The sequence below is a fragment of the Electrophorus electricus genome, chromosome 13, assembly GCF_013358815.1.
Source record: "Electrophorus electricus isolate fEleEle1 chromosome 13, fEleEle1.pri, whole genome shotgun sequence".
NCBI lineage: Eukaryota > Metazoa > Chordata > Actinopteri > Gymnotiformes > Gymnotidae > Electrophorus > Electrophorus electricus.
Window position 1 is genome coordinate 15,226,907 of NC_049547.1, and position 23,183 is coordinate 15,250,089.

The 23,183-nt window shown below is 40.2% G+C and overlaps 2 protein-coding genes across 3 annotated transcripts; one reads left to right on the top strand and one right to left on the bottom strand.

Annotated features, from left to right (window-relative positions):
- Window positions 1-28: 28 nt before the first annotated feature.
- On the top strand, window positions 29-6,950 carry znf395a (zinc finger protein 395a). 2 transcript variants are annotated; one of them, XM_027001435.2, is made up of 10 exons: window positions 29-134; window positions 2,020-2,276; window positions 2,387-2,589; window positions 2,698-2,804; window positions 2,889-3,085; window positions 3,200-3,300; window positions 3,545-3,779; window positions 3,986-4,081; window positions 4,853-5,031; window positions 5,153-6,950. In XM_027001435.2, exons 2-10 carry the CDS (start codon window positions 2,097-2,099, stop codon window positions 5,262-5,264), a joined length of 1,410 nt encoding a protein of 469 aa, XP_026857236.2. In that variant the 5' UTR covers window positions 29-134; window positions 2,020-2,096; the 3' UTR covers window positions 5,265-6,950. The 2 variants fall into 2 exon arrangements, with proteins under 2 accessions (XP_026857236.2, XP_026857237.2); XM_027001436.2 differs by having other exon boundaries at window positions 30-134; window positions 4,913-5,031.
- A 1,089-nt stretch (window positions 6,951-8,039) lies between these two features.
- On the bottom strand, window positions 8,040-14,771 carry pnoca (prepronociceptin a). The gene is made up of 3 exons (XM_027001488.2): window positions 14,699-14,771; window positions 9,516-9,655; window positions 8,040-8,760 (listed from the first exon to the last, which is right to left on the bottom strand). The coding sequence occupies exons 2-3, from the start codon at window positions 9,636-9,638 to the stop codon at window positions 8,179-8,181; spliced, it is 705 nt and encodes a 234-aa protein (XP_026857289.2). The 5' UTR covers window positions 9,639-9,655; window positions 14,699-14,771; the 3' UTR covers window positions 8,040-8,178.
- Between the last annotated feature and the right edge of the window lie 8,412 nt (window positions 14,772-23,183).

Sequence of the window (23,183 nt, forward strand, 5' to 3'; positions counted from 1 at the left end):
ACTGGAAACGTCCAGGCCGGGCTGTCAGACGTCCCACCAGCTACACTTGGTGGGTTCTGAAAAGAACGTTTTCAAGTTACAGCCGGTCAGAGCAAGCTCTGTAGAAAAAGGGGGTGTGTTGAATGTCGGCAAAGGTAGGTACACAATGTTCATTGAAAGTTTATGTCGTATTTTATCGTAAATTGGTGTATCGACTGTGCAGTTTACGATTCTCAGAAATGATTGCATGTGACCTTGTGGGTTTTTTTTCGTTTTTTAGAAACAAACTGAGTCGAAGTAATAATGTGATTTGAGAGGGTGTCACGGATATCTGCTTGTCTGCATGGTATTTGCTTCACCGACAGTTAGGCTGGCTAAATTGCACGCAGAAAGAAAAAGAATACAGGCTACAGTAAACTGGCTAATTATTCAACGCTTCTAAAAAAATTAGTAGCTAGATAAACTGGTATGCGTAAGCATGATTAAATGGTTAAAAAAATCATATAACATTATGAACATGTTTTGTTAATTCCGTTTGTTTAAACAAGACGACGCATGTGACTTCTTTACTGAAAACACGACGAACATTAGTCGCATTAATCGGAGTAATCGAAGGTCCGAAAGCAACTTCTGACTGCGTGAACGAATCTTCGTACGAGAGCGCTCCACATTCACAGTAGCTAGCTAGCCTAGTTTATGTTGTCGTCGATGCATTGCTGCCTACCTACATACCTAGCCAGCTTAGCTAACTAAATATTTTGTAAGTTTCTAAAACACTGAAAAGCCGACTCTTGTGGAAATACATTGGGGCCGTAATGGACGTATTCACCCGTAGCACGATCTCAGTGAACCGTTAAGATAAATCACTGTTGGCGTTTTGTAGCGCCACTAGTCCGTTTGAAGAGCGAAATGAATGTTCACGTGACTAATACATATGTTTAGGGTATGCCCGCCTAATTGTTTTTGAGAAGTATTTCTAGCGAATAACTTGGCTAACTTAGTAGGTATCAGCTTTTACCACCATGGCCTGCAGTGGAGCCATCCACTGAGAGATGTGGGTGATTATTAAATGTCTGACAAGACCAAAATGTTTAACTTCTTTATTGGCAATGCATATCTTATTGATAATAGTTAGTTAAATTGCCCTGAGAAATAATTACATATTTTGCTTTGTATTTAACAACCCTGAAGGACTGAGGAATGTATACACTCCTGAAGGTCTGAGGATAGTTTATCATGTGTGTAGTTATCTTATGAAATTAAGGGACTCGGAACAAGACCTCAGAAGAATTGCAGTCGAGGTAAATTCTACTAGTCAGCAGTATTTGTAAATCGGTGAATCACTCATTTACTGGAATACAGGAAACTCAAAACCATCTTTGCATGGTTCTGTAACGCATACTAATCCCTCTGAGTGTAATGGGTTTCATGGCCAAAGGTTCTGGCACTGCCGTGCCAATAATGACCATAAGAGCCCCTAAACTAAAGAGAGAACCCATCCTTCTGTTGTCATCGTCAGGCGGTTTTGGGTGGTTTCATGTGACAGATCGATGAGTCACAGTCTTGCAATTGGTCTTTCAGAATTTTGCATCATTTAATATCCTCATGCCTAAATACTCAGCTGATGAGTGGTCTGACATGATCAACAGTCCTCAGAGGCGCACTCACCAGGATGTATGTGTTGCGTACTTGTTGAAATAAACTGATTCTGATCACTTTGCCCAGCTGCGATGGTGGGCAAGGCAGAGTAATCTGTGGGAGTTGTGCAGAATTATACTTGGATTTAGACTTCATTTCCCTGCAGAATTGTTTGACTTTGTTGAGTGAAACTCAATGGGACTTGATGAAATCATATATAAAAACTCTATACCCTGATTATAACAATTGTACAGCATTAAAGGGACAGGTGTTAAGTGAGCTGTGTTGAACTTTAGAAGCAGGTACTTCTCCATTAAAGAAAATCATGAATTTTCCTCTGCTTAAAGATTTGATTGTATTGGGTACAAGTGGCTGATCACTGTATCTCTTTCCTCTTCCCAGCTTTTCTGTCTGTCCTCGATCCTTGATTGGTGCAGCTGATCTTCCTGCAGGAAAGAAACAAGTTGCTAGCAGCCACAATGCTACCCAAGAATAGGTTAGGCAAGCGGTCTCCTCTGGGAGCTTTGGTCTGCGGTACGTCCACGGAGGGTCTTGTGGATGTGGTGCCTCACGTAGAACCGGATGGAGGTCGCGTGATCTCGGGGATTGGAGCAGGGACGCACGGCCTCCACAGGGTCAAACTTTACCCCGGACAGAGGGTGGGTAGAGGCGAGGAATCTGCCTCATATAGAACTCAAGAATTTTCACTGGGTGATGATCTCTGGATTTTTTTTTTTTGCTGTAACGATTGTTACCTAATCTGTCTCAGGTGTATGTGCATTGTGGTGGTCAGGAGTGCGGAGGTGTTGTGGAGCAGCATAACCATGTGGACGACGAGGTGTCCGTCTTCCTACCACAGCTCAACACGCACGTTCGCCGCAAGCTGGAGGACGTGTGGATGACCCCCGCCACACCTCCGCCGCCAACCAACACCCCCTACTCCGTGTCCTCGTCCATCGACGTGCCAAAGAGGTACAGTTTACTGCTGCTGTTGTCATTCCGTTAGGGCTAATCTTATGGTTAAGGTTGGTGAATCTGACCCAGTTACATCTTTAACGGGATTTTGACCTCGACCTTTAGGAGCCCAGAGACTGTGGACATGGATGAAATCATGGCTGCCATGGTCCTGACCAGTCTGTCCTGTAGCCCCATGATCCAGAGTCCTATTCAGGAGGAGCCAGCACCAGGTTGGCTGCAAGCAGCATGTTCTGCACCTTTCAGCGCTGTGCTGAGCTAGCCGGACACGGTTCTGACCCTTTGCTCTTTGACAGCCTTAAGCGGGATGGACTGTGGTAATAGCGAAGTGTCTGATGGGGGTTATTGGAGCTGTGACCATGGAAACAGTAGCCCTACGCCATCTCCATCTATCGCAGAGGCGGACAGGGCCCTGGTCCCTCCTGTTGACGAAGGTCTGGACATGGAGATGGAGCAAGTGCTTTTTGATGAACCAGCACCGAGGAGACGCAAGGTGAACTCGGGCGTTTTCTTATAATGTTTCCTTTTGTTTAACCTACATCTAATGTCTTGGGTTGTAGTTTATTTGGAAAACTAAATGGTCCTTCTGTGTGCTTTATTATTTCAGAACTCTGTGAAGGTTGCCTACAGATGTCTGTGGCCAAACTGTGAAAAAATACTGACGTCCATCGTAGGCATTAAACGTCATGTTCGCACCCTTCACCTGGGGTAAGAAACCGGCTGGCACAGGAGTGACTAATTGACAACCAGAGGTGGATAGCGCAGGTCTGGAAAGTAAATGACTTCACCAAGATTTTGTTCCAACTCGCCAGCATGCTTTGTCACCCAGCTGAAATCAATTAAGTTAGGTGTTATGAAATCCGTGAACTAGCACATCTCTGGTAACAGCGCTCTTTGAGACCATCTGAGATCATCACGTCATCTCACTGTTCGTCCCTATCTTGATTGGCAGACAAAATGGTGAACAGGACCACTCCCAAAGGGAAGAAGATTTCTACTACACAGAGATCTACCAAGATCTGGAGCAGACAGCTACCTGTGGTGCTCCACAGGCCAGCTGTGGTTCTCCCTCCAGCCCCACCCAGCTGACGTGCTCCCCGCCCACACCCGACACTAACCAGACCAGCCCGCTCAGTCAGTCAGCACCTGGGAACTTCTGGCAGGTTCACTATGAGCACTCATACCAGGTAGGATGCCTGAATAATCCTTTTCCCCCATTTCACTGAGGACCACCAGTGCTCTTTAGCATTTCATCAGGGCTTGTAGTAGTGCTGAGGTCTTATTTAATTTTGCATGGCTGTGAATGTGGTTCTCCTGTTCGGTTCCCACTTTGTGAGAATCGCAGAGCTATGAGACTTTGACGTTTGGTTGCTCGATCTGTTGTCTTGTCCAGGCACTGCCGCCTGTTCGGTTAACTCCGTGTAAACCCGTGTCTGTGCCAGCTTCTTCTCGCTGGACTCCTCCACTTACAGGCCACCAGAGCAAACAGGTTAGGTTCTCTTCTAACGTGGTTGCATGTCATGGCAATGTTGGGGAGTGAAAGAGGTGTACGTGCATGTTGAATGTTTTGACGTGACCCTGCCAGACTTGAAGGCCTTGCAGACTGTCTCATGAATGTGTCGGTAGTCTACAAACAGGCCCCAGTATATAAGACACATGTTCTGTATCCTTATTTTATGAAGGAATGAAAGTATAAAAATTGAGTTGTTTTGTTTTTAGAATGTATGTTTGCTTAAGGAACTACATCAACTGCAACAACAAAAAAATTAGACTGACATTCTTGCATTGGAAATGGCAGCATACTGTTTTTGTCGTTTGCCTTTGGAAGGCAAGAGTGCCATCTAGTGAAAAAATGTGTGAATTTCAAGCCTCTTTGTTTAAATACACACAGCAGTAGTGTTGCCTGTACATGGTGTACTTGATATTATTATTATTTTTTTTTTTATCTCCACTTTGTTACAGTCTACAAATAAATCATAAGCAGTTTACATTAAACCAATAGTTTAGTATTCCATTAACACAACAAATTATTTATGTAATTATACTGTTTCATTCTATTCAGAATCCCAGGCTGCACAAATTATTTCTTTAAAATCACAAAAAGGAAAAAAAAAATAGTGTTCTCTGTGCAATCTCAAATAATCCATATGAGTATTATATATGTATTTCGATTGAATATGGCTATGCAGTAATCATGAATGAACGATCTTGGTTGGAAAACAAACAACAAACCCCCCCCCCCATGTGTTCTGCTGCATAGGCTGCTCTCCTGTGCAGTGCTGTTACTGAGGGCGCTCCGTGCTCTGCCATTCCTCCACAGGGCACACCCTTCCGTCGCCGCTCTGTCAGCGTGGGAGAACAGTGGCTGCAGAACCACAGTGCCCCCTCCAGGCCTCATCCTGCCAGTGTCTCACCTCCCAGGAGCCACTGCACCACACGGTTCGTGCTCCTCCTCCTCCTCCTCAGCGTTCTTTAGTCCTCTCTTTTATTTATTTTTTTTGTCCATGTCCAGGGAAATTTCAAAGCTCTACTGTTGTTCTCTCATACGTCACACTAACAGAAGGCTTCGCGGGGAGGCCAAGAAGTGTCGGAAGGTGTATGGCATCGAGCACAGGGACCAGTGGTGTACGGCCTGCCGTTGGAAGAAAGCCTGTCAGAGGTTCTTGGACTGAAACCCCAGCCGAGCTGGATGCAGAGTACCAGCCTGACCATATGCTTCCCGGAGCACAGACTCGTGTGTTTATAAAGGTGGAACCGTGTTGGAAGGGGAAACCAGATAAACACCTTTTTTTTGTTTTTTAAATTTTACTTCTTTTTTTAAAACAAATACCTTTTCACTGCAAGTTGGTGTGCTGACCTCTCAACATCTCATGAAACCTTGCAGGTGCTGGCAGAGTTAAAGTTTGGAGAGACTGATTCTGCTCTCTGTTTCTCCTTTGGTCTTCCTGGGTCATTCATCAACGTGCCCGTTTTGATTTTTGTTTGTTTTTGTTTTTCCCCAGTTGGTGCTGAGTTTCGATAAGCAATAGCCATATTTTTTTGTAAAGTCTCTGATTTAATCCAGACACTCCAGAGGATTGGCCCAAAACTCTCCTGACGATTACCATCCATAGAAGACAGGGTGCCCACTGTCATTCCAGAAAACTTGTGTGATGTTCTGAGATTAGAAAAGTGTGCTTTAAGGAAAACATTTTATTCAGGGGAGAAAATGGCAGCTTAAAAGTGACAGTTATTATGTAAATGCTTTAAAAGGATATACTTCATGTTTACATATGCCATGTATAGTGGTGGTTAAACGTGGTTATGTAGGTTTTGTGTAATGAAAACTTTGAAAAGTGAGCAAAGCTTTTTTGTATTAAGATTTTTTGCAACTACAACTGAATCGAGTATACATCATGTCATGACCTGTGTATTTCTCATATAATCTCATGTCTTATTTCTGTATAAAAATACATTAATTTTCCTAAAAACAGATGTTAAACAAAAAATATGGAGGGGAAAGCCTGAAGCATTCAATTTGAAAAGCAGATTAAAAAGCAGGTTTAGAAAACGGGACCAGTGCTTGTATTGTAGCCCAGTCTGGAACTTTTGACACTTTTGTTGATTTGATAGAAAACTGGTCATTACAAGTATTGCATTCCTCAGCTTCTTTTTAAAGTGAATGCTTGTTTTCTGTTAAAACCATATTTCTGAATGCTCTTTATTACCTCTATGCTATACCACTGTCCTTTATATAGAGACACAGCCTTAAATGAACATTTGCTAGCATGGGTTCATATATCTATTCTAGTTCTTCATCATGGGATCACTTGGAGAATTGCTTTCCCACATCCCCTGTTTCTTGATTAGGTTCTTATGGTTGGGGTCCAAATATGTGATGTATTTTTGTAATCTTTTATAAGTCATCGTGATGGTGGTGATGAGGAGGAGGATGATGTAATGGGTTTTTAGTAAGCCATTAAATGGTTTGGCGTACTGGTTTGATAAACTGCAGGATATGACCGAGCCCTAGAGCACCGAGTCCCAGTGCATGACACTGATTATCCTTTTATGTGCTGATCCGTCAGCCATTTTCATATGAAATCTGTATAGACTACCATACAGAGTCAAAATGGAGGAGCATTGAACATGGAACCAGCAATATAATAAATTGGCCCCCCCAAAACTGAAGAGCATTTGCTATGAGCTTAGTGAGAGCAATTTTCTTGTACATTTGCTTGTACAGTATTTTCTGTTGCATGAAATTACTGTGGAAATGAAGTTTCAATCATTTCATTTTATTTCATTAAATATGTTTCACACATTGTCTGAAATATGAATGCCTGATGTTTTTAATACACCTTGTGTATGAGGTAACACATTCTGTGTGGTTCCTTCTCAGTTTGGGGGAGTAGTGGGGGGTCAATACATTTGAATTTGAAATGTTTTGTTTTTTGTTTTTGTTTTTGTTTTTTTTATATAGCTAATAAGAAAATAACTTCTGTGAGAATGTAGCTTCTGTGAATAACTAATATAATAATTTCCCTTTGAGCAAATAATTTAAGAAATGGATGTGAAATCAATAATATTTTATTAAGTAGTGGAAGACTAATTTAACAGTATCCTCATTCTTAAACCTTATGTCAAATGAGCATGAAATCTTTAGAATTCAGTATAGGTAGATTTAATTGCATGGGCACATTTGTAACAAATTTAAATCTTGCATGAAATGCAGGCACCAACAAAATACTTCAAGACACAATCATTTGCTGTATGACGAGCCACAAAAGGAATAGTAAACTATTTTATTGACATAAATTTTCTTTTCTATGTACAGTCATTATGATGAGCAGTATAATGATTTCATAGCATAAAAAAACAAACAGAAGGTGTTGTTTGCGTAAATACATTTTTCATTTCTTCAACGATTATTTTCTCAGAATGACACGTTTTTGGTTTCTTTAATGAAATATGGAACTAGACACAAAGGTCTAACAAGTTGTGCTGTCGAGGTCTGGTCATTGCCATATTAGAGTGGGGTGAAATTGCTGAAACAGATTTCTCTTACTGTCAACATCTTTTGTCTACAATTTTTCAGCACAGTTTTCCGCCTTGGCGTCCCACTGCAGTTGTAATGAGGATGGAGGATTGTCATTTTCTTTTAAACCTCTAGATGGCAGTGTGGTAAAGAGGAAACCCACTTTAGTTATGAGGATGGTGGCCTCAGCAGTGACCATGTGAAAATTATTTAAATCAGTGTACAGAGCGCTCATTAGGGAGCCCAGTGAAAACAAATGCCATAGGGTCGTTTGAGGATTTTGCTAGTGTTATAATAACAAGCCATTTAGTTTCAGAGTCTCTGTTGGCTGACTATCATTATGAGATTTTATGGGTTAATATATATATATATATATATATATATATATATATATATATATATATATATATATATATAAAATAGTCTATATTTTACGCATATCTATCCATATGGCATTCCACATTCCATTGTCACATTTTCATGAAGGTACAGAAAGATGTGTATAGTTTCTCTTGACTGAGCATAACACATGATGACTTGTTGGGCAAGTCTAGCAATACTGAGCCATTTTACACCTCGTTCTGCTGGGTAATATCAGTAGACACACTATTAAACTCGCTAGCTCGAGTGGTCATACCCAAGTACTGCTTTAGAAATTCGCTGAAACGCTTTTGGTTGTTCCACTTGCGGGCAGACTTGCGGACACCTATGAAACCGCCGTACCTCTTCTGTAAAGACCTCCCAGGATCCGCGAACTTCCGGTACCCATACTTGCTTTTGAAGAAGCCGCCGAAGCGTTTGGTTAGATTCATGGGCGTGCCCTCCTGATCGCTCCCAAGCTCCCGGTCTCCTTCCGCATCCCCCTCATCTTTCTCCTCAGACCGAGGCTTCTGGGAGTCGTAGTTCTCTTGATCCAGTTTGTCCAGATCCAAGGCCCGCACCACATGGTCAAATCTCTGGAGGGCCTTGGAATACAATGGGCCTCCGGCGCCCTGGTCCAGAGGCAGGACAGCTCCGACCTCCTCCTCGGCCCTTTTAAGCATGGCACCCTGTAGTGACAGCGAGGCCAGGTGTCCTTCCTCCATGGCTGTGCGACAAATCTCCCAGGTGAGGCCCAACGAATCCTCACTGTGACATTCCACCAAGCAGACCTGAGGTTGCACACATATAAGCAAAGTTTGAAGTAATACTTCTGAGCAGATAACATGGCTGCAACTTCTGGTCCTACAAAGCTTGTTGAGCTGGTTTCATGGAGTTTCGACAGCATAGCAGAGAAGCCACACTGCTTCAGATAAGAGGGAGCGAGCACTCCCCCTTGACCCAAAAGAAACAATTAGCAGACATTAAAGGACGGGAAGCTTCAGAGTCGCCGGGAGGGAGGGGTGGAGTTAAGGAAATGTGAAACTGAGAAAGGTATATATTCTTTTTCTGGTCATTCATTTAGCCAAATGCTCAAAAAGAACCCAGGGAGGTTCCATCCGAGCACGACATGGGTCAGTTCTGTTCCACTGGTTTCTGCACCCTCAAATGATGCTGCTGTGTTTCATTTTAATTATGTGAAGAGAAATTGCCACAGCTGTTTGAAGTCAAGAGACAAAAGTACTTCTGGCCCTATGCATGCCTCTGATCTGCATTCAGAACAGATACCTGGACATGTGGCCAAACAGCTTATCCATTCATTTTAAGCGAGAGGAAATGATCTTCGTCCTTGCTAAACCTAGTAAAAATGCAACCATATGTTGGATGTAATGACTGACCTCTAAAGCTCACCATTCCTAAATAAATCCAGTTCCAACTATTACAGAGAATATTATTCTTGCTCAATTGGATAATAACTCTTATGGAAGGTCTAAAGAGTAAAATGAAGTGTTAATAAATGTTAGAATACTGGAGGCTGGAGTCTCACCAGTGTGTTGAAGGCATGGTCTTTGGGCAGAATTTGGCTGCATGAGAGGCAGTCTCTCTGACAGTCACTGTGTCCAGGGACAAATAGCCCCAGTAGCAGCAGAGTCCACAGGGGTGTCTTCATTATAGAGTGAAGTGAGGCTGCAGTGAGGAATACACAGGTTAAAACTATCAAATTAAAATGACAGTGAAATAAAATACTAATCCAAAACCAAGTAATATGACACAACAGGGAACAATCATTAAGCAGTTTCACATCTGCTCATCGATTAGTGTAATTGTGGAGCTTGTTTTGATGAATAAGACCTATGAATATCTAAAAACTGTTGACCTTAGATTATCATCAGATACACCTGAAATGCTTTTGTGTGTGTGTGTGTGTGTGTGTGTGTGTGTGTTTGCAGTGTGTGCACACGTGTGCATGTACACGTGTGTATGACAAACTCCGCATCTGCAAGTACTTCACTTAACAGAGATCATCATAAGGTATAACTGAGGCATGAATTAGCACTTGTGGCTTCGTGAGACATCAATGGAAAAGAGAAGGCAGATATACGCTCTGCTAAGCACAACTGCTGCACACAAGCCTGACAAAAGACACGTCATCCCACCCTTGAAGAGAAGGAGAAAAACACAAGATTTATCACTTCGGATAGGACCAATAATAAATGTGTTGACAGGTGTTCTGTTTGCTTTCCTGGCATTTTTGCTAAAGAGACTTTTGCTGAAGTTCAGTGGCTGCTTCAGTCAATTTCAAAATAATTAGACTTGCCTTGAATGTGTCAGTAAAAAAGAAACCAAAGGTGTAACTCACTGAGAATCAATACTGCCCTGGGATTTTTCTAATAGTCAGCAGAACACCCAAAGAAGAGACAGGGTAAGTAATTACAAGGAGTAAGTGAATTATACACGCAACATCTAGAAGGTGAAGAGGAGCTGTTTACTGATGCTCTGCTTTTAATGTCACCTTATTAAGTTATATTGATTTTACAAGAGATACTACACTCATCCTATTCCTAGATTATGTGCTTATGTAAGCCTTCTTAATTAGCTTCTGTCTTAGATGCACTGCTCTCAGTCTTGGAAGACAAAAAAGCAAGTTGTGAGGAAGTGAGCAGAGTCAGCTCTCCTCCATCCAGGCCTCGGGAAAGAGGAGTCACTACACCACCGTAGTCTGTCATTATGATCTTTAGAACGGTATTTTACAGTGATTCTTCTCACATTATATCTCACCATTAAATAATGCACTCTTTCCCATAATATCCTCTTCATTTCCTGTTGACTTGCCTGCACCACTGTGATTGGCCAGTAGCAGATTGTTGCAGCTGCGTGTTGCTGCATGTGGCAGTCATGCAGTCGGAATCTTCTAAGAGGAGGAGCGCAGGTCTCCGAGGCTTAGGAGATACGCAGGGCTTATCAGACGTCAGGATTTAATTTGCAAATGAAATTACGCATGACAAAAAAAAAATGATCAGAGATTAACCAGTAAGCCCACAATAACTGAACCCGTGACCTTTGGAATGATCTTGTATTGTCGACAGAGAACAGAAGACCAGCCTCTGCCATTAATAAGTGAAGTGAAGAAATAATTGGGTTGCTAAATGCCGTCGCTTCTGACGGATCTGACATTAAACAATGAGCCATAGATCTCTGGTCACATAATTATTTAGTACTGCCGTTTCCCTTCTATACACTTTCTAAAACCTAAATTTGTTTGATTTCAGAAATATTTAATTGAGATAAATCCACCATAACATTGGAAGAAGACACAAAAGCTGCAAAGGGAGTTGGGGCATAGCTTTGGGCAGACTGAGAAAGAGAAAGGTGGAGGTGATTTGGGAAGACTGAGAAAGGTGGAGGTGATTTAGGAAGACTGAGAAAGGTGGAGGTGATTTTTCAAATGATTGGTTATATTACTTAGAAGCAGATATTATTCTAAGTGGACAGCATATCAATAAATTGTAAAAGTGTAAAAATTCTACTGAACAGCTTGGAAGAGAAATGAAGCTAATGGAGCATGGCTGATCTCATCTACACTGATGTTATAATCAATGTTAAATACCAGAGGGATTCTCAGTAGTTCAGACTATTTTGCATTGTGAGAGATATTGCTGCTTTGTAGTTATGATGTGGGGTCCTACAAATGTAGAAATTGACTCTGTTTGAATACTCTTTGGTTCTCAATTCAAGTGGAGGTTCACATATGAGTGTAAACATGGATGTTTGATTTATTATAGTGCAAAACAATGACATCACAAAGCCATTCAGGTGGTAAAGGATGCAGCGTTCTTAAAAATAATAGAACCATTCATGGATATGGATAACCATTCATATTCATTCATGGAAAATAATTCAACATGGCCATTCATCGCAAACATTTTAAAGTATAGATTATTCTTCGTCATTATAGGATTATTTCTGACAGATAAATATACTGAAATCTGAAAGTAGGTTGAAGGGTTGTATAAGAAAGAAAGAAGTCTAAGAAATGTGTTTATTAAAAGGTGCAGCTACAGAACCCCCAAGAAAGATCACTACACATTTACCCCCCCCCAACATAGCTGCTTACGCCCCCCCCCCTCGCCCTGACACACCCCTGCAAAAACACAATGCCTTTAATATTCAATAGTTATCTAGGATTTCCATTGCGTGTAACTGATGACCTGGCCAAAATCAATGCAGAGGTCATACTGTTGTGTAATATAATTTACACATTCTCTCGTGTAACATGTGAATTACTGTCATGTAACATGTAAATTACTGATGACTCTTATCAGAAAGACCCATTATACTGTCCTGTTGGACAGATAGAAAAGTTAGATATTGGGGAATCAATTAAAAGAGGGTCTGTGTGTTGGTCTCTGCCCAGCTGCAGAACCCAACACCGCATCACAGTGCCGTCCATGAAGGTCACACACACACACACACACACACACACACACACACACACACACCTAGAAACCAAGCACACACACCCACACCCACAAAAACATTCCAACACATGCATGCAAAATTGCTTCAATAATGCTTTAAATATTCTTGACCGTTTAAAACAGTAGTTTTGATCAGGCTATAATGAGCAATTGAAATGAGAAAATGCAGCAAACTGCATTGCAGCAGATGGGATAAGCATTGACACCCATGACACAGCAATAGACTGCATATCTTATGGCAGATTTCACGCTTATAATGCACATAAGGACAGATAAGTGATTTTATTAGTAATATTAATAATGCTTAATAACTCTTAGAACCAGTTAAGAGTTAAGGAATCCTCTGCAAGTTTATTAGCAAATGTATGAAAAACTTTTACTTACCAGTACCAGTGCAAAGGGTTACTAACACTAATAACCTTGGCACTTTCACCAAAAAAGATCAATATTTGTAAATTAAAAAAACTCATAAAAATGATGAACAATGTGAGCCTAGTTCACATACATCAATCAAGTATTTCATTAACGCCTGTAAATATTTAATGAAAGACCAAAAAACGGTGTTGTTCCAAACTTATAGTCTACTGAGTTTACATTTTAAAGTTCACAAGCTTATAGTTTGACAGGGAATTTTGATGTGTAATGAAATTTCAGTTTGATTAATGTTTCCCCTTTTAATCAAAGTAATGTGATCAAGTTAGTGATTCTATAAACCAGGAAATCCCAGAGGATCAAATACAGGTTTGGATTCTTGTCAAACTACCATGATTCACCATTTGGATCAAAGGACTGCTAGATCTATAAATACACACAATTTTAGTGCCTTTCAAGCATGTAGGTCTAACTTGTAGTGTGTGTAGGTCTAGGGTGATGTCAGCTTATATTTATTTCATTTTCCATTAATATGACATGATATGTTGTATTTTCAAATCTCATCTTATCCCATATTTTGAAAAGAGCACAGATAGTTGCCAATCCAATTCATAATGAACCAGGCCTGTTTTGCTGGTGGAATAAACTTTATATGTATTTGCCTCAGGGTGATAAAGGATATTATCTAATTATATTTTAGTTTTGCTTTAGTAAAATGTGTTTTTCTAATTTCTCGCTTTTTACAACAACCTTTACCACCAAAGTGAAAGCTTCTCAGTAATGTTTAAGAACAAAATTATCTCTGAAAACCTAATCTAAGAATAATCTAAGAATAATATAAGAATCACAGCAATGTTATGTCTATAACATTTAAAGAACATATCATCACTGGCCAAAGACCAGGTTCACTTTGACAGGATTCTTTAACTGTAAACTAGAAATAAACTGTCCTGACAAAAATATATAAAAGTAATCTTTTGGAAATTAAACTCAGCATAAAGTAATGTCAAGTGCATGCACACCAAAACCATCTTTGGCTTTGTTCTTTGTTTTGATGGAACGAGTCCTCTTATAATTATTAAATCAACCAAGAGTAGTCACAATTTCTAAAAGCCATTTAAGGATTATTCTTTACCCCCCATATAAACGCAGGAAGAATTAGTCTCAGAGATGAACAGAGATCTAACCACTGGCATCAAACTGTAGAAAGCAATGAGGCTCACCAGCGACAGACAACAGCAAATCAAACGGTGACGGCCTGTACGTGTGGACGCGAGCCACTTTTTTGTCCACAACAGCCAGAAGAGCAGCTCCTCTATTAAGATCATTCACAAGTATGTCAATATTTTCTTCTGCATTCAAAGGGCAGCTTTGATCTAATGCTCCACAGTACCATACATTTCCCAGAGAAGTAACCTGGGGTTTGTAATGAGCTGAGACCATGACTTCTGAAGATGTGCATTGATCTCAGTATGAACCGGAGTATTACTCAATGAAATAATAATGAGAGTATCATGGGATGGTGGAGGAGTACCCCCCTCATTTGAACGAAGAGGAATTGCTTCAGTTCCATTTGAGGCAATGTCTACCAAACTAGCTCTCCAAAGAGCTGGGTATAAAGAGTCTCCAGGGAGATGATCATTCACATTTGTCATTTACACTCATTTAGTAAAGCTAGAAATATAAGTACAAATATTGCAATGAATTGTTGTTGTTTTTAAGGAAAGAACATTTTGACATTTAGAATATCTAAACAGTAATGCTCTAAACTGTGAAATGGTTGCGAATGGTCTCTAGAACCATAATAAGCTCACAGATTTAATCAGCTATTACCTCCCCCCCCCCCCCCCCCCCCCCCCCCCATCCAGCCTGAACGTACCTGTGCCGAGCGCAGATCAGGCACCTGTCCTGAGAAGACTGGAGAAATGGAAGGTAGCAGTAGTCTCCTGTTCTGTGCTCCTGTTTGTATTGGAGCAGAGGCTTCAGCTCAACCCTCTTATAGGGGCACTCCCCTCTGTGTGATCCAGCCCCCCCCCCCAACCCCCTCCCACCTCGCAGCAGGACGCAGGAGGAAAGCCTCTTACGCACAGATGCGGACCGTCACACCTCGTGCGTGCCAACGCGGATGCCCGGGTTGCGTACTGTGCCGCCTGTCACTCTCCTCGAGCTCAAACTGGGTGTGTGGAAAGTCCAGGGAAAGCAGTTCCCACATTAGAGACATATTTCACAATCTGCCCTTCAACAGTTTCCATGCATCCTTCATGTCAGGGACGTGTCTGATGTTTTTGCATTTCTCCAAAGATGACACGTGTGTAGTAAAATGTCAAACATTAAATCCTCAGCTGTAGAAGCCTAATATTACTAAAATATGTGTGGATGCACTTCTGTTTATCCCATCTGCAGTGCACAGAGGCACATAAAGCGTTTCATTTCCTTAGTTACTGTACTGCTCTGTTGTACAAGCGGTGAAAGTAAGAGTCTTACATCAGGCACTCCTGTGCTGTGTGGGACTGGCATAGCATGCAGGAGAGAAGTGACCCAAACAGACATATTTCAATTTGAGCATCTAAAAAATGGAAGCTCTCATAGTCAAGCAGAATTTACAGAAAAAAGGGAAAAGTCATTACAGTTTTCCAGGTGTAACAAATGACAGTTTCAGCACAACTTATATTGAGTGTACTGTGTAGCTACTGTACACAACAATGTAAAATACACATGACAGGAGCATGAGCAATGAAGCTTATTAAAGCTTATTAAAGTACAATTCTGGTAAGATGAAAGTCCCAAAAATGCTGTAATACATCAATCATTATCAAACAGATAATGGATTAACACTCATGATGTATCATGATGTAGCCTTAGATGGGAGATCTAAATTTAAGTCACAGATAATTCACTAAAGAAGAGACAGTGGCGTGGCAAGTTTAGAAATAACAATTTCATGGTGTTGTCGCAAAATCCAAAACCCACTGCTGCTGCACAAAACTTTGGAGATGGTTTTGCTTCCTGTGGGAAACCTGCGAATTGAAACACAGTCTTGCCTGGCAAGTCCGGGCTGGCCAAATAAGAACGCAACCAGACTGTGACTGTGGCAAGACAGCTAGAAAATTGTTCGCCATAGCTAGGGGTCTAGCGGACAAATACGTTTTTCTGAATGCAAGTAAACCAAATAAACATGAGCCCCGTAGACCCAGAGCAGCCTCGGGTATATCTGTGCCTTGAGTAAGAAGAACCATTGTGATTACAATGATGGCAATTACGTGCCTCTGACCGTGCTGACCATTTCCCAATGCCGCTAGGACCTGCTGGTCAAGATGAGCTCTCATTGTAGCTCTCAGCTGGGTGCCTCAGGGCAAAGGCAATTTGATAATGGTGTTAGAGGATGAGTTGTGCCCATTGAGCTGACTTCAGCATGGGACCACGCTGGGGTATCAGGACAGTGAGAAGCTTCACACTGTGAGAACATTAGGAACCTAGGTCGATTGGCTCGGGATCAGCTGAAGCGCGATACCACTATTGACAGCCTTATCGGATCCTCGAATTCACTGTGACTGCTATTACTGGTGCTTGTAGGATGCAGTGAAGGGTGTGATTATAACAGTGTAAATTGCTTCAGAGAGGTCACTCCAAGGTTCTGCAGGACAAAGCGTTAAGTAATGGAGTCCTTTCAAGGGAATTCCTTGTCAGCACAACGTTTGGAGAATTCGCTCAGAACCACAGAAATAGCGGCAAAATGAGCTGCTGCTGACTCCATTTTTTGTTTTTCTCCAAAAGAAAGAACACCTTTCTAAGGCTTGTTAGATGTTTGACAGCATTATGGTGCATTTATCATTTGAGACATATAACACTGATTTTTGCATTGCTGTGAAAAAGTATTTTTTAAGCAAACCTTAAGCTGGCACTTGAGTGAGCCCCTGTCTAGTTTCAGGTTTCGGTGTTTCTGTCCCTTTAAAATAGTTTTTCTCTAAACCACTGTCTTGCTAAGTCTTGCTAAGTCCTTTCTGTGTTTTAAATATCTCAAGCAATATTTTATGTTGTGCTTGTCTGCTAGAGGCTAGTCTGTGTTGTTTGCTTACCTATATTTATTGTGTTAATTTATGGCATGTGTTTTACCAAAAGCTATTGTAATGGTTTTGATGCTGAACGTTGTCACCAAGAAATTACATCACATAACATCTAGGAAAAGAAACAGTAAAAAGTGTTAACACTGGACGTGTTTAAAGAGTGTTCCAGTGAAAGTCATGACAAGTGAGTGCATGCTTGTGTGTCAAAAACAAAGGCTTGATTTCGCTAAAATCAATGAGACAAGACAAACACTAAAACAGTGAGACCAATGTGGCATTAAGGCCAAGGTTCAAAGAAATTTCTCTGGCCTGTGATATGAAAGGGACACAACTGTCCCTTTTGTGACTGTGATTTCCCCTTATTTTAGATTGCTACGCAAGTCAAGAGGCTCAAATATGGTTTATGAGTTAAAAACAAGGCCTGCCACCTGTTGAAGTCCTCTAAGGCTGATTCAGTTGACCTTAACATTCCAGAACTGATTGTATGTAAATTACGGTTAAGTACTGGATGCTACTATGAGGTGAATAAGCTATGAGGTGAAACTTTAAAGTATATGTTTGCTATTTTTCACTCCAGACTTTGTTAAAATTGTTGTTTTCCATCAATTATAATTGTACATAGCATCTTGCCAAGAGTTTTAGTACTGAGAAATTTATTGGAAATCCGACTGGTTATGTACCAAACAGGGTATCTCTCCTGATGGATACATATTCCAATGGGAACCCACCCCAGGTATTTGACTCCTCTTAAATTTTGCATAAGTCATCCTTTTAGAGAAAGCTGAACATCACCTCTGCTGAGCTGAGTTTTTGCTTTTGATTCCAGATATGTATGAACACTGGCAAGAATGAAAATAAATGGTGAAGGTTACAATTGCACTGCATGTGAAATCTGTCCTTGTCAATTACTATTGGCAAAGTATCACAGTGAATAATAAATTTCTATAGCCAAGGGCAAATTGTAAAGCACTAAAATGACTCTAAAGTAAGTGTCAATCAAAGTGAACCATCATATTGAAATATAATTGAAAACGTTTAGCTTCATAATATCTCTATTTGACATTGCCAGGGGGCATTTGCAATGTATTTGACGTAGAATTATTCAGGAATTATAAATCGACTTTAATGAATATTGTAATGTTTTATATGAGACAATTGTTGTATTTTTTGCTTTATTAATTTTTATTTTTTTTTAACAGATATTCTGGGAAGGTAGCTGAAACTTTAGCTTTACTTATGTAATATTTTTAAATGGCAAAATGTTTTTCTTTAGTTTGAAACTGAGTCCTATTATCTTTGCATTTATGTGAGTGGCACAAGACTTAAAACTGCTCAGTAGTTGTTACAACCATAGTCATCGCCATCCTAAATCCATCAGTAGGTACAGGGTACAGGGGTGGTCAGTAATTAGTATTTGCTTTCGGATGGAACGTAGTTAATCCATCTGAAATACCGCATCTGGTTTCCTTAAGACATTTGAATTAACGCATCAGTTGAAATGAAATTAAAACACGGATTTCATAATATTTCTTCCTGTATTTTTCGCTGCTCGTGTACACGAAGAGCTGCCATTTATTTAAATACTGACAGACTCTTACAACTCTGACTAAATGAGTGACTTATTTTGGTCACTGTACAATAGTGGATAATTTCTCATTTGAGGTTTTGCTCGCCAACAAATATGGCAGCCTTCCAGGGCAAGTCGTCCGGCTTAGCCAGTGAAGGATGCCTTTGGAGATGTCTTACTGTAAAACACGTGGTGAATGTACGTCTTCAGGACACCACTACCTGGACCCGGTCTTACTGTTTAAAGTCAACATTGCTTGGGTTGTCTCCTGATTTTTCTTAATTATTATTTTTATTTCCCTCACCCCGAATGCGTTTGAGTGCAAACACATACTGCGACTTCACTGTGCTCTGTACTCAAGTCATTTACCACTCCACAGGACCTTTAGTTCTAATAGGCTTTCTGTGTCAATTTTACTTAAGCGTATGGCGTCCGTTGTAAGCTGTCCTTTTAGTCTCAAAAAAGGTTTAATAGACTGTCGATTAATTTTGTGAAACTCTAAACCGTAAGTTGACTCACGTTAACCAACGCGTGTTAAACCAACAAAAAACTAGATGTCATGATTAGTCTTGTGTGATGGCCAGAGAGAGTTGTGCTGTGTACTCAATCAGAATGAACGCTGGCAGACTCTGACCAAGTTTGTTTGTGTCAGCCAGGCTTCCAGACTTCGTCCATGCTACTTCTAAAATCGTTAAGCAATCCAAACTTCACTTGGTTACCATGACAATATATACACATATACATACGCATATACATAATGAGCCGTCTGTCATGTCCACTTTGTTTTGTGTGCTCCATGGACGAGGCTTGTACAGTAGTGTGCGCTCATACGCCCACCAGGATCCAGTGAAAACATCTGCTCTTCAGCGCCCCCATTATGTTCACTAACTTAAGAGTACCTTTAATTACCCAGATGGAGAGAATGCTAGTTACAGTCAAGAAGAATGTTCCTCTATGCTTTCAGATGCTCAGACATCAGTAATCTTCAGATGTATCCATTTAATAGAGAACATAAGTCTGTTACATGGGTTGACTTTTTAAATTAACTCATACCTGACCTACAATGAATCATTCAAATATTGTCAACAGGCAGAGCCTGCTCTTTCTTTATACAAATATTTATATATTTATTCTAATGATAAGGCTGCTACTTTTCTCTGTTCTGTGATGGTGTAATCATGGCAGTCCAAGTGTAATTATGGATGCATTTAGGTATTTGTCTTCTTCCCGATTGCAGGGAAGAGGATCTGATGCGGAACGAGGTGGAAAACACTCGGGCTTCCAAGCATCCTCCAGATAAGCAGCTTATCACAGTTTCTGCAGGTGCTCCACTCAGTGATCCAATCATGGAATTTTTCAATGAGTTCACTGACCCTTGAACTCACGGATATAATATTTTTTTGAAGAAAATAAATGGTGTCTTTCTTCTTTAACTTTGTAAGTTACTGGAATACTAGCAGTGATTTTTTTCAGCTCTGGGGGTCTGTTTTCACTTTTTTATTGTGTGTGAACACTAAGATAAGTGTTCACAAACAACAAAGAAAATGTATACATGCTTAATATTTTATATCTGTATTTAGAATTTTTAATTTTATTGAGATTTTTTTATTGTCCTTACCATTACCGTTAGCAAAACCAAGGGCTAAATCTCTATACAAGCTTACATAATATCAAAATTTTTGTTTTAAAAATCAAAGTGGGATTTGGTGGTTTTAATTCACTAAAGTTTTATAAAACATTTTAAATTGGTTTTATATACTGGAATTATTGAATAAAGCAATAATGTGCTTATATTTAAATAAGCCATTTTTTATAGCACAGCAACAGAAGTAATTTTAAACAATAAATGAAATATATGGAAACCAGCTAAAAAGAGTAACAGAATTGCACAGCGTTGCATTTTGTGTTGATCTGTATTGATTGTTGTTGACTGCTGGTTGCTTGATTTATTAGTACATATTATCGAAACAGATAGCCATTACTAGTTGGATGACATCAGAGCTCCTTCATAGGATTATGATTTAAGCAAGGTGATGAAAGAAACATTGCGTGTCCTGCACATTGCACACCTGCTGTAGGGCCAGATAGAGCTTGGTTTACTCCATGCTGCGGTTTGGCCAGCTGTGAAATTCACTCTAGCTTCTTCTCTGTCACACGCTGTGATATAAGAAATCTTCTTCTTTAAGGTCTTTGGTGTTATCTGGTCCAAAAGGAGAGTGCAATTTAGACCTAATTTCTGAAACAGCAATTGCTGTAAGTTCAGCGAAGCGAGGAATTGTATGTTGCAGCTCTTGCCGATTCACACAGCATGAACTCTAAAGTTGACTGAGTAATTAACTGTCAGGAGGATGAGTCTACAGAGAGCCCGTGAGCATTATCAATCATCAGTGAACACAACGGCAGTGATAAAGATGCTGTTAATTACATTTTGAAAACTTTCAACCTGATATGTGAACAGTGTTAATGAGCACATGTCGTTCAGTTTTGTGTGCAGTGCCATCATGCTGTATATTGTAGAGCCTTTTTGTCAAAGCTACAACTTCATTGCAATGGGAAAGGAGAATATTCTTTTTTTGGTGAAGCCTTTGTAACGCTTTAAAATAGCATCAACACTGCTGCTTTTTAAAATGGATTTTCTAAACAAATCTTTCACTCTAATCCTTTCAAAGAAAAGCCCTTTAGGAAATATTTTGATCATGGACTCTACTTGTACATGAATAAGATCTGTGGCTCTGTTGGTGGAGCAGAAGTTCATCTGGGACAGAAGCATGGTGTGGAGAGCTGGGAGGAGTCACACCTGTCATTAGTGGTGAGAAGCGATGTTTCTTCCACAGCCTGGCTGTGGAACACAGAGAAAGGGCAAGTCTCTCAGAAGAGCTGCCTCTACAGACGCTGTTCATTTAAGACCTGCTCGAGTGTGTCATCTCATTCCAATAAAGAAGCCAAAAAGGTTACTGTCCCTGCCTCCTGCTGTCTCTCTCTCGGACATTTTCCATCTATTTTTGCTCGTTCTTTTCCCACAATGACCCACAGTCCATTAAGTTAATGGACCAACTCTGACAGACCACACGCCTACAGTTTCCAGTCAGGACAGAGAGTGACTGGGATGACGAACACATAAGTCTAGAAAATTCTATGCATAAACACATCTGAGGCCCATTCCTCATTTATAAACTTTAGGTTAATTAACAGAGGGGGTTAAAAAAAAAACAAAACAGAAATGTGTGCTGTGTCTCTGTAATCTATGAATTACATGATACCCATGAGTAGCAATTATTCATGAAAGTCTAAGTGAATTTACACTAAATCAGCACAGGACCTAGAAGGACAATTTTTCCAAAGATAATATCTGAAGAAGCTTATCACCACAACGTTTTCATAATTGCTTTTTCTAATAAAAGACAAATATTATCTGCAGTAGGAGCACCGTTTGGAGGGAACAGATGTTTTTGTCACTCATAAATCAGGAAACCCATCTGGGAATTAATTCAAATGAGGGCAAAGCTTCATTAGTCTGGGGTTTAATTGATAATTAACAAATGTGCGTAAATAAATCTCAGGGGCTTTGTGAATATGTTGAACTGCGCAATATCTAGCAAGAACATTAGATAAAACAAAAGAGCTAATTGCTAATATTCTGAAATGTTAGAGAAAAGAGCTTTGACCTAGGAGTGTTTGTGTTCCAGAATACCGTTTTTTATGGTTGATAAATTTCCTGACAGATAGTCACTAATGTACCCTGTGAAGAGTGTATCTCAGGCTGGATGAGGATTGCTCACTCACGTACATGCGCACACGCATGCACAAACACACAAAGACTTTATCACTATAACCTGCAGAATTACTTCAATACAAGAATAATAAAGATGTAGAAGAGTGTATGTGTTTCATCACAAGACATTTTTAAGATTGTAAATCCTTTTTTAAAATTGCTATAAGTTATCATATATGTAGCACACGATGTAACAGAAACCATCCTGGAAGCATAATTGGATATTACTGTGCCAAATGGACCAAAGCAATACCATGATGAGATTTGACGATGAAATATTACATATATTTTGTTAATTTGCTTGGCCTCTGCAAATACTCTTCAAATATATAACCTTGGTAAATGATGGAGGCATATGTGGAATCAGTGGTCCAGATAATTAAATATTTCTCTAAAAAAAACAAACCAATAATAATAATAATAATAATAATAATAAATATTCTCTAACGAAATCATCCATATAAAGATTATGTGGTGCAAGAAAGAATCACACATACATGTTCACATCCTGGAATAAATAAAAGTAATCTTGTTCTGTTTCGTTGCTGTCCAAAGCAATGAAATGAGGCGTTTCATATTAGTCTGTCCCCTCTAGCTAAATTGGGCACTTGAAATATACCGTAGGCTCTCTCATGGACGGTGTGCTTTACTCTCTGGAGCCTGCTCCACCCACCTCCACCCACCTCCACCCTGCCCGCTACTTGTCCTGAAGTGCAGACAGGGACATCACCAGACGCCAATACCGCAACAGCATTCACGTTGCGCACTGTGATGCTCTGACATGCCTTCTAAAGTTAGAATGTACCTGATTAGAAATATTCCCAACAGACTAAACATCATCCTGGCTGATGGGTCCCAGGAGTATGTGTAGGGATTTCACATTACTGCAGTGCAGAAGTTGCATGCAGCCAAGGGAGTGCTGGTGGGAGCATGTTTCAGAAGATGGTATGTTTATGTAGGA

Coding starts and splice junctions, on each gene's coding strand:
- pnoca (XM_027001488.2), bottom strand. CDS start 9,638: ATGAAGACACCCCTGTGGACTCTGCTGCTACTGGGGCTATTTGTCCCT. Junction 8,761..9,515: donor ACCATGCCTTCAACACACTG/GTGAGACTCCAG, acceptor GTGCAACCTCAG/GTCTGCTTGGTGGAATGTCA.
- znf395a (XM_027001435.2), top strand. CDS start 2,097: ATGCTACCCAAGAATAGGTTAGGCAAGCGGTCTCCTCTGGGAGCTTTG. Junction 2,277..2,386: donor AACTTTACCCCGGACAGAGG/GTGGGTAGAGGC, acceptor AATCTGTCTCAG/GTGTATGTGCATTGTGGTGG. Junction 2,805..2,888: donor TCAGGAGGAGCCAGCACCAG/GTTGGCTGCAAG, acceptor GCTCTTTGACAG/CCTTAAGCGGGATGGACTGT.